The 11,202-nt window shown below is 46.1% G+C and overlaps 1 protein-coding gene across 1 annotated transcript; it reads right to left on the bottom strand.

Moving 5' to 3' along the window:
* Positions 1-825: 825 nt before the first annotated feature.
* PTGS2 (prostaglandin-endoperoxide synthase 2) lies at positions 826-8,005 on the bottom strand. Its single transcript, XM_086617508.1, has 10 exons — positions 7,954-8,005; positions 7,387-7,503; positions 7,132-7,275; positions 6,546-6,689; positions 5,966-6,147; positions 4,096-4,179; positions 3,718-3,964; positions 2,418-2,704; positions 1,390-1,537; positions 826-1,232 (listed from the first exon to the last, which is right to left on the bottom strand). The coding sequence occupies exons 1-10, from the start codon at positions 8,003-8,005 to the stop codon at positions 826-828; spliced, it is 1,812 nt and encodes a 603-aa protein (XP_086473634.1).
* Between the last annotated feature and the right edge of the window lie 3,197 nt (positions 8,006-11,202).

The raw sequence follows: 11,202 nt of genomic DNA, 5'->3' as shown, positions 1-11,202 counted from the left end.
CACAATGAAACATCTGTATCAGAGCACAAGCAGCCTGAGTCAGTCATTTCTAAGCTCGGTACCTTTTTACCATCCTCTTACACAAGCAATACTTTTGGGACATACGCTTCAACAAGTAGGATCCAAAAGGAGTGCTAGTTTCTTTAAATAGTTAAATAAAAAAAATGTATAATGCCACATGAAAGTAGACTTCCATATAAAAACAAACATAAGTTACTACACAAAGTGCCTTATTTGCAACGGGGGAGAGGTAGTATCAACAACAAACACAACGCATTTTCTGACTTGACATAAGTAAGGCTCAAGTAGACATTTTTTTTGGTAATCTTGGAGCGCTCGTACTGAATTCGTAATCTTTTCTGGCAGTTCTCATTCAGGCAAATTTTCTTGCAGTTTTAGTGCCACGGCCTGCTTTCAAGTTTAAGAAGTTGCTGAGGCAACAATTTGCTTTTGTAGTGTCAGGTGATCTACCAAGTGAAAAGACAAAAAAAAAACCCAAAAACCAAAACACCTCCACCAACACCATTTGTCAAGTATTAAAACAATGTTAAAAAAAAAAAAGTTGGAACCTTTGTCCACTTTGGAATACGTAGTTCTGTTACAGAAGACTTGAAACAAGGGATTCACTGCTGTAGAGCTCACACATGGAAAATCCCTTCGTAAATGGAAGCCTTACCTGAGTAAGGCATCTAAGGCAACCCCCACAATGAAGATGCTCAAGTTTTTCTTGCTTTTTTTTTTCTTTTTTTTTTTTTAAAAAAAACCCAAAACTTTAAACCATAAATAGAATAAATTATGTCGTTAAATAAATAAATAGATGGATTGTTACAACTCAGCAGATCGCTCTTTCAGCAGCAGCGTGGGGTTGATATCTTCCATGGCTGTTTTGGAGGTACTAACATTGATCGTTGCCTCGGTGGGTTCGGGATTTAGGACGTGGAAGGCAGTGAAAGGACAGCCTTTCACGTTGTTGCAGATGAGCTTCTGTAAGGAGGCAGTGTTGATTATTTCGAAGCCCACTTTTCCACCAAAGGTGCTCGGCTTCCAGTACTCAGGGGAGCAGATGGCATTTCCCATCAGTCCTTTCAGAGAGAACGGTGCTCCTATCTCCACCATCGTCTCGCCAAAGATGGCACCTGGCCGTGGTTTTTCCACGAGGAGGCCTGGATACAGCTCCATCGCATCAATATCTCCATAAAGCTCTTCCAGTTCAGCCGCCATTTCTTTTTCTCCTGGAATTATTGATGAGTAAAAACCGTAAGTGTAAAAAAATTAATCCTGTTTTCATCACAACACTACCCCGTTCGAGTCCAGTAATGGCACTGCAGGACTCTGTCAGCCATTTTAACAAAAAGGCCCTTGTTTGTTAGAAAGGATGAACGCTGTTACCTGTAAGTTCCTCAAAGGATTTGAATGGTTTCAACATGAAGCGTTTCCTGTACTCGTTCAAGGACTGGTATCTCATTTGCCTGCTTTGGTCAATCGAAGCCTTTGCCACTTTCTGTACGGCAACAGGAACGTTTTTCCCACCAGCAACCTATTGAATAAAGACGTAAAGTAGTAAGATCATAGAATCATAGAAAGGTTTGGGTTGGAAGGGACCTTAAATACCACCTAGTTCCAACCCCCCTGCCATGGGCAGAGAAATCCTCCACTACACCAGGTTGCCCAAAGCCTCATCTAACCTGGCCTTGAACACTTCCAGGGATGGGGCAGCCACAACTTCTCTGGGCAACCTGTTCCAGTGCCTCACCACCCTCAATGTAAAAAATTTCTTCCTTATATCTAACCTAAATCTCCCCTCTTTCAGTTTAAATCCATTGCCCCTTGTCCTATCACTACACGTCCTTGAATTTCCTGTAGGACCCCTTTAAGTACTGGAAGGCTGCTATAAGATCACGCCGGAGCCTTCTCTTCTCCAGCCTCAACTCTCTCAGCCTGTCTTCATAGCAGAGGTGATCCAGCCCTCGGATCATCTTTGTGACCCTCCTCTGGACTCACTCCAGTAGCTCCATGTCCTTCTTGTGTTGGGGACTCCAGAGCTGAACACAGTATTCTAGGTGGGGTCTCACGAGAGCTGAGCAGAGGGGCAGAATCACTTCCCTCAACCTGCTGGCCACAATTCTTTTTGATACAGCCCAGGATACGATTTGCTTTCTGGGCTGCCAGCGCACGGTGCCGGCTCATGTTGAGCTTCTCACCCACCAGCACTCCCAGGTCCTTTTCCTCAGGGCTGCTCTCAATCCATTGCACCCAGCCTGTACTTGTGCTTGGGATTGCCCCATAATACAAGATCTCCCAGTACGAGCCATGAGCAAGTCATGCCTTTGTGGTACAGGATTAGTTTTGGATAGCTTTATCCCACCCTCAGTTTCTGGCTTTCTTGGTTCACCAGCAACTTGAGAAAAAGTACCTACCCTGCCAGCGCTTTGCTTGGAGAAAGACTTCACCATGTGGGAAAGGCCATGCTCCAGCATGATAGAGTTGTTGTAGAGGAACTGCTGGAAAGTGTACTCCTGGTCGTGTATCTGGAAAGTGTCAGGCAGGAGCGGGTGCCAGTGGTAGAGAGTGTTGAATTCGGCTGCAATTCGGTTCTGGTATTGAAATCGCTGGTTGAACAGCAGCTCGGGATCAAACTTGAGTTTGAAGTGGTAGCCACTCAAGTGTTGCACGTAGTCCTCGATAACAATCTTGATTGTCTCTCCTGTTGGGCAATGAAATGTAAGAGAATATTGGCACTGGTTCCCTGGGAAACTTTAGGTGGCTACCCTGCTCTGAGAGGAAATAGCACTGCTGAACTGTTCTGAAAAATGCTATAGCAATCCAGATTAAAAAAAAACACTTCAACATTCTGTTATCTCTTATAGAAAATAATCCACGTAATTTTATGTGACTAACAGTAAGGGATGGAACAGTACTTAAGATCCCAAGACTTTTTGGCTGTGGTGGGGAAGTGTTTTCTACAGCCTGCTTCTCCCTCCCCGGATACGTTTCCGCGTATGTTCCCCAAAACAGCACGTATCCGTTTGCCACGTTGTGTTCAGTAGCACAACGCTCTCTAGGATAGAGGTAGGGAATAACGAAGAAAGCTGGCATCTGAAAGCAACTCTCAGCTTCTGGGCTGCTTAATACAACTGTCTTGGTTTACTGTTTCAGCCACTTTGGTTTGGGCAAGGTCTTCTCAAACTGAGTGTGCATCGCCGTTCACATAAGGTGAAATATCATTAAATAGACAATGAGGCAGGAGAGAAGTTGTGTAGAATTACATTTCACACAACTTCCTGAACTTCAGACTGAAATCGCAGCCTCTCTTTTAAAGCACACCTGAACTGACCCAACCCCAAGGGAAAAAAACCCACAAAAACCCCCACAAGATCTGAGAGCTTGAGGTCATCCAGCCTCACATGCTTTCTCTCTGAGAAACGAACCTCAGCTTCCTGCCTCTTCCCTGCTTTCAGTTCTGCTTCCCTTCGATAAGGGAATGCAGTATCACTTAGCTCAGTTTTCTTCAGTTCTGCCTTTAACACAGCTGGGAGGAAGCTGTATCTTGCTCCAGCTCCAGTGACAGGTCATGAAGGCTCAGATGCATGCCCTCACATCCCAGTTTAATTAACGGCTTTTCCTCTTACTACACATACTGCAGTCACAGCAGATAATGGGTAGAAGCATCACACTCGAGAGAAGGCTATAGTTCCATGTAGTAAGAGTGACACTCACCTATCAGTATGAGTCTAGTAGTTTGGAACAGCTGCTCGTCATCCCACTCCGGGTGCTCCTGTTTCAGGATGTCGCAGACCCGGTTGTGTTCCCTCAGCCATATCGTAGCGTACATCATCAAGCCCGGGACCAAACCGAACACCTCCTGCCCCACGGAAAACTGCAAGTGTTCAGGCACATGAGGAGGGTAGATCATCTCTGCCTGAGTGTCCTTCACAGTTGGTGGATACATTTCTCCACCAATCATCTGCCGGGGGGAGGGAGAAAGAACAAAACAAGAGCCATAAGCTACGATGCTTGTGAGTTAAGCTGTGTTGACTAGTTTTAAGAAGTATATGTCATCCAGTAAGAAGGCAGGAATTTTGAGAGAAGACATACCTGGTATTTTAGCTTTCCATCCTTTAGAAGTCTTAGTTTAAGTTGCCTCTCCAGAGTCTCTCCATAAATATGGTTCAAGTCGACCTATAAAATAAAAGCATTTGGAAGATGAAGACAGTTTTTTGCTATTTTAGGATACGTCCCACTTCTATGGATGCCAATAGTTCATCCCTTAGATGTTTACCTTTTAATTATGTTATTGTTACCTTATAAGTATCATGCACTGATATTTAAGGCGAAGCCAAATTATTCCCTGGCAACTGGAGCCACCTCTGCACAAGAGCGAGTTGTTTAATCGACTGGCAGTTTATAAGGACTCTGTTTAAAGTGTCAGCAGCTTTCTATTATGCAGACAGCTCCCTGTATATACACACGTATTTTATAGCTTTGCTTTAGACATATGGATTATATTGAAGAACCCTTTTTCCAAAGGCTGCCTGTTTTATAGGCAAAAATCCTAAATCCGAGTCTACTTTTCAAGTTCTTTTTGAACTAAGTCTCTTCAATTAGCAGTAGACAAGATACTTTACAGTGCTGGATACGGCTCTTTGCAACTACCAGAGAGTCGGAAGAAATTCTGGATACTCAATGGATCTAAGAGGCTTCAGGAGAAAACAGACTCTTGGGGTCTGTTCTGGGTCCAGTGCTGTTCAACATCTTTGTCAGCGACATGGATGACGGCATTGAGTGCACCCTCAGTAAGTTTGCCGATGACACCAAGCTGTGTGGTGCCATGCACTCACTTGAGGGAAGAGATGCCATCCAGAGGGACCTTGATAGGCTTGAGAAATGGGCCAGTGCAAACTGCATGAGCTTCAACAAGTCAAAATGCAAGGTCCTTCACCTGGGTCAGGCCAATCCTAGGCACAAATACAGACTGGGCACAGAGTGGGTTGAGAGTAGCCCTGAAGAGAAGGATTTGGGGGTGTTTATAGATGAGAAACTCATCATGAGCCGGCAGTGCGCTCATGCGGCCCAGAAGGCCAACCGTATCCTGGGATGTATCAAGAGAAGTGTGGTCAGCAGGTCAAGAGAGGTGATTCTCCCCCTCTACTCTGCTCTTGTGAGACCCCACCTTGAATACTGCGTCCAGTTCTGGTGTCCCCACCAGAAGAAAGACAAATTTGTTGGAGCGTGTTCAGAGGAGGGCCACAAAGATGATCCAGGGGCTGGAGCACCTCTGCTATGAGGACAGGTTGCAGGAGCTGGGACTGTTCAGCCTTGAAAAGAGAAGACTTCGGGGGGACCTAATAGCTGCCTTCCAATACCTGAAGGGAACCTACAGGAAGGCTGGGGAGGGACTTTTTACAAGAGTGTCCACTGATAGGACAAGGGGAAATGGGTTTAAGTTGAAGGAGAACAGATTTAGATTAGATTTTAGGAAGAAATTCTTCAGTACGAGGGTGGTGAGACTTTGGAATAGATTGCCCAGAGAAGTTGTGGATGCTCCCTCTCTGGAGGTGTTCAAGGCCAGGCTGGACGGAGCCTTGAGTAGCCTGGTCTAGTTGAGAGGCGTCCCTGCCCATGACAGGGAGGTTGGATTAGATGATCTCTGAGGTCCCTTCCAGCCTATGCCATTCTATGATTCTATGAATAGTAAGAGTCACAGAGATGACTGTGCTGACACTTTAAACAGAACCACGTGCTTCGCACAAGCGGTTCTGACCCAGGAAGAGATGTTATCAAGTGCTGGTATTTTGCCGCAGGAGAAGGTACAGCAGGGGTAAGCCCATCCATTCCTGGCAAACGGCGTCGCACGGTACGTGCACCAGTGTTTGTGTACCCGGATAACCTGTAGAATATCACTCCAGCTGCTCAGGAGCTTCCCAGAACTAAGCGTTGCATTCAAGTTACAGAGCTATGATCGTACCCCGTGGCCAAGGCCTTTGGTGAAGCCAGGTCCTTTCTTGTGGTCCGTCTTAAAGAACTGATGAGTGAAGTGCTGGGCAAAGAATGTGAACATCACGTTTGTGCCTTGGGGGTCAGGAATAAATTTCCTCCGTAGCAAAAACTTTTCCACAATCAGCTTGGAATCCGGGAGCTCCTTCTTACCTGCAAGAGAAACAAACAGTTAGATATTCAAGACAACTATGATTATGCCATATTTAATTTTCTTCCTAACGACAAGGCTTAAGACTTTCAATATATTATTGAAGGACAGCAGCATAAAAGGGGAATTATCTGCTTTTCTATGTGCACTTTCTTGGTCTCATTAGAAGCTTCTAAACTCCCCATTTTTAGCATGTAACTCAACAATGAGAACCGGAATAGTTATCTTCTAGGTCTCTACACAGCATATCCAAAACATGGCTATTCTTAAAGTCAACTACACTGAAAAAAGGTGACAGACAAGGAGGTCTCATAGCATTTTCTAAGAGGATAAGATAAACAGAAATTCTTAGAAGTGATTATGAAGTGTCTAATTCTTACACATCTGGTTTATTCCTTACCTTTAACACCCATTGGGGTTGGGCAGTCAAGTCCTACTGGTGGAAGGCTTCTTGTGTAATAGGAAAGATTGGAATAAGCTTCCCAGTTTTTGTAACTATAATCACTATTGTAAGTTGGTGGGCTGTCAATCAAGTGTGATCTTGCTGAAAGAGGAAAAAAGTTATTTTTTTAGTCTCAAAGTAAATCAGAAGGCCAGATCTTTTCCATGTGTTTTGGCAGCAGTTGCATCGACAGATTCCACACATATCACTTACTGATATTAAATGGGATTACAGTTGCTGTATAACAGGATTGGGTCCTGGATTATCAGATGGATTCGATTATTAATGAGAGTTATTTATGTAAAGTTTATGCCAGCAAGCCCCTGAATTCTATCAGAGGCCAGCGCAAAATGCATTTCCACTTCAAAGCATGCTTCATACAAATCTGTGTCATGCAGAAATCTTGAATTTTGGTTTGAGTGTTTTTACCTTAGTGCATTTTAGCTTGCTAACTTTACATATGGATCAATCAAGTTCACTATTCTGCACTCCTTTGAGTAACCTCTGCCAGTTAGGAGGACTAGAAGAGAGAACTTGTACTTACACGTTAATACATATCTCATAATAGCATCTCGTAAGAAGGGAATGCTGTTGACAATATTCCAGGCTCCTTTGAAGTGGGTAAGGATGTAGTGGACAGTATTTGGTGAAGGTTTCAACGTTAGCCGCAGCCAGGTGAAGAACTCCGCTGTGAGCATCAACGGAAAGATTATTGTAAGTTAGCTTTTGAGAACACTCTGCAATCCTGGAGCTGAATTCTCAGATTTCATTCCCACGAAAAGAGATTTAAGATACTTACGTGTCGTACAGTTTTCCCCATAAAATCCTGTCCTTGTACAGTCACATTCGTACTGATCAAATCCTGTCGTCATGCAGACTCCTCTGTTCTGACACGGGTTGGAGCAGCAAGGGTTAGCTAGAACGAAATCAAACGCTCCGATCAGCATCGTGGAGAGCTACACAGGCATTCCCATCTCTCTAAGTGACTTTTCAAACTCAGGCAGACAATGCCCTGAAGTTTTAATGCTTATCAGGAAGACCACAGAGAGCGAGCACCCATTCACACCAGCCTTCGGGCTACTCCAGGTAACAGTTATTAACGAAAGCACAGGATTTTGTCTCTGTTTCCTGTCAGCAATAAGCCTCCTCAGAAGGGCCGGTGACACCCGAAAAGGATTATCTTACCCAGGCTAAGGGAGGCCCCACATCCTTTCCACCACACACCAAGCAGCCCAGGAATGACAAGAGAATATAGAACATTTAAAAAAAAAAAAAAATAAAATTAACTAATCCATCCCGCAGCTGAAAAGAACTCCCCACGCGTGGCTTGGATCCCGATTGCCCCGCTCCGGCGCCCGGGACTCACCTGCGTGTCCGGCGGCCAGGAGAGCGGCCAGCAGGGCGCAGGGCAGCAACATGGCGCGGCGGGGCTGCGCGGCGAGACTCTGGCGGCGGGAACTCTGGCGGCGGCTCGGTCTCGGCGGCTGCGCAGCGCCCAGAAGCCAATGCCGCTCCCAGGTAGTCACCGCCCTATATATCCCGGCGTCTCCAGTGAGTCACCCGGACCTTTCTTCGCCCGCCCGCCGCAAAAGCGGGGGGCGAGACGGGGAATTTCGCGCCGCCCCGCCCCGCCGCTGTCACCTGCCCGCCTTCTGGCTGCCGTTGCGGCGGTGGGCGCTGAGGTGGCGGCGGGTTACGGAGCGTGGCTCTTCCCGCCGGGAGCGGGGGCTGAGGGAAGCCCCCGCCCACGGCGGCAGGACGGAGCGCGCCGCCGGGGACCCTCGTTCGAGTCCGTAACCCCGCCGGCGTCTCTCTCCTCAGCGAGCGGGGGGAGCGCGGCGGCGGCTTTGGTGCGGGGCGTGCCGAGAGGCGCCGAAATCACACGGCCCCCCCCGCAGTTTTCCGACCCTTCAGGCTCCCCCCTCCGTGTCCAGCGGCGCGTTACCGCACCTGCCCGCCCGCCGGGGGGGGGGAAACGCGCGTTCCTGACAGGAAAAGCGCCATGAAAACCGTCAGCGGCGGGAGAAATTCCATTCCACACCGTTAGTGTCCGAGGGAGGTTTGGGTTCCCCCTCTCCGCCTGGCGAGGCGCTGGGAGCTCGGGGGTTGGGCTGTCGCTGAGGTAATTTAATTAAAGTTCATTAAAGCGGTGGTTGGAGGAGGTTTGTTCCTCCATGCGAGCCAAAGGGGCTCGCTGCAGAGCGCTGGCGTTGCAAAGCGGGGAGGGGAGATACCTATACTGAGCGTATTTAATTTTATTTCTTTATAATTGTGCTCCTGGTGAGCCCAAATCCTGTTATTAGGCGCTTTATTCTGAAATAACCAGAGACTTTTGCTTTAAGATCCCCCCCCGCCGCTCCGTGTAGTCACTTCATAAACAAATCTTTGCTCATTTCCTTCGAACGCGTGCTGATTTTTGCTGTTTGAGGATGCTTTACTTTTTTGTCATAGATTTAAAAAAAAAAAAAAAAAAAAATCAGTGCGCGCTGCTGCTATTTTTAATCTTCGTTGCGCGTGGAAAACGTCTTATGAAACCATTCGGATGTCACGCGGTTGTGTAATTGTCTGTGGCGCGGTGCCGGGGGCTCGCCGCCGTCTTCCCTCGCACTTTCCCCCTTGATGTCAGCATTAAACAGCAAAAAAATAAACAAAACAAAACAAAACAAAAAAAAAATCCATTGCTCTTTCAGGAAAGATATCTTTTGAGGTTTGACGGTGATTGTGTTTGAATTGCAGATCGGTGACTTTCCAGCGAGTGGATGCGGTCCTGTTTAAACAAGGTCTTATTTTTGACCCGGGAGACTTGTATTGTGGTCGGTGAATAATTGGTATACATCATCAGTAGGTCATCCTAGATGTTCTAGTGAACGGTGCACGAAAGTCTGTAATCACACGATTCTGGCGTCGGAAAAAGCATATATTACATATTTATATATTTACACGCACCTGTGTAAAAAGAACGACTGACCTTGGCGATCCGCTGGAAGCAGAGGATGGCTGGTGGGAGCCCGTTCCTGTGTGAACTGTTGGCCACCGCAGGTTGTGGCGATGTGTGAGCCGTGTCACTGTTGCCCAGTCTTATCCAGTGTGCAAAGGGGATGCTCTGTTCCTGCGCCACGAGGTGTCCGAGCCAAATGGACTCATTGTGGAATGTTGGTAATGCCCAGCGGAAAGGGGTGCGTGGTGTGCGCAGTGCCGTAGTCCAAGGGTCTGGCTTCATAGGATTTTTTAATGTCCATTTTCCACTGATTATATTCCGTCTTACAAAGCTTTTGTTGATGCTGTTAGATAATAAGCCTTCACTGAAAACACTAAGCAAGTGAGATGTTGCATTTTAGTAAGGGAAAATGTAAATCCAGGAAAGGTTTCCAGGGTGTAGAACCAGCAATGTTAAGGGGAAAACTGAACTCCTCGTGTGCAGCTGGAGAATTACGCCTAAAATGATAGCACAAAGCTAACTATGCCATGATTTGGAGGACCCTGAGGATCTAGGGAGCTGATACTGCTTAAAGTTTTCAATTGTTATAAATGACCGATGTGCAAACCGAGCAACAGGGCCGAACTTCAGCCTTGGCAGGGGACGCTTCTCCTTGGGGAGGAGAACTGAAAGGATTCTTCAGCTTTCCAAGACGATGGTAAATCAGGGAGATATGATAGTGCTGGTTTTCTGAAGGCTGTCCTTCCCCACTTGTTGTTTCAGGGTTGTCTGTAATAAAGAGCTGGTTATATGTTGGAATGGGAATTTTTCTTAAAAATGAAGTAGTTTGCTGTGGCAGGGTTCACCACCAGGTGGAGATTTTATGCATCAGCTAATAAGTACTCTCTCTCTCTCTTTTTTTTTTTTAATAGCGTATAAACCGTCTTTGCAAAAAATCAGTATTATTTTTACTTCTGTGAGAGCTAAGTATGCTTTGGTCCAGATGAAAGCAGTCTGTGGAACAGAGTAGTTTCCTCAACCACAACATTTTAACGTTGGCTGAAACTTCTGGAGGAGGTGATTCCCTGACAGCTGTTGTCCCCTGGCACTGATGCTACTCATTTTTGCACTGACTCCTGAAAATCTAAGGCAAAAGCTACTGTTCTAATAATAATGATTTTTCTGAGACAGCATCTCCGTGGAAGGAAGGTTGAGGCTTTGCAAAGCCCATCGCGTGTCTTCCTTGCAAGGCCAGTACAACGCATAGTTTTCAAAGCGACAAAAGCTTTCCAGCAAATGCATCTTTTCCCCCTGGTTCGTTTTATCTGTAGCTATGGTTCAGTGGGAAAAATTAGTCAATTCCTCACATTTCATTGGGAATATTTGCCCCCCTGAAGTGGAATTCAGCTCTGCCATGCTGGGACGTTTCTTAACAGCTGCACGTGGAAATTAAGTCATAATTCTATACATGGTGGAATATAAATTAATGCAGATTTTTTTTTGCGCCAGGAGGAGGCAGAATCCCCCATGACCTGCTTTTAACAACTTTTAAGGGAGCAGGAGGATTCAGAGAGTATTACAACCCTCTTTTGCTGGATGTGTGTTTCCTATTGTATGACATGTTAAATGATGATTTATATGCAGCTCATTTTTGCTCTTCCTACTGTTTAGATGATACCTTATTTGAGAATAAGTTCT

This window comes from Tauraco erythrolophus, chromosome 10 (genome assembly GCF_009769465.1).
Source record: "Tauraco erythrolophus isolate bTauEry1 chromosome 10, bTauEry1.pri, whole genome shotgun sequence".
Taxonomy (NCBI): domain Eukaryota; kingdom Metazoa; phylum Chordata; class Aves; order Musophagiformes; family Musophagidae; genus Tauraco; species Tauraco erythrolophus.
This window is presented reverse-complemented; position numbering and strand designations above follow the sequence as displayed.

Excerpts from the sequence above, each read along its gene's own strand:
- PTGS2 (XM_086617508.1), bottom strand. The coding sequence starts at position 8,005 with ATGTTGCTGCCCTGCGCCCTGCTGGCCGCTCTCCTGGCCGCCGGACAC. Across the intron at positions 7,276-7,386 it reads TGGGGAAAACTGTACGACAC|CGGAGTTCTTCACCTGGCTG; the intron begins GTAAGTATCTTA and ends TGATGCTCACAG. Across the intron at positions 6,148-6,545 it reads AACCCCAATGGGTGTTAAAG|GTAAGAAGGAGCTCCCGGAT; the intron begins GTAAGGAATAAA and ends TTTCTCTTGCAG.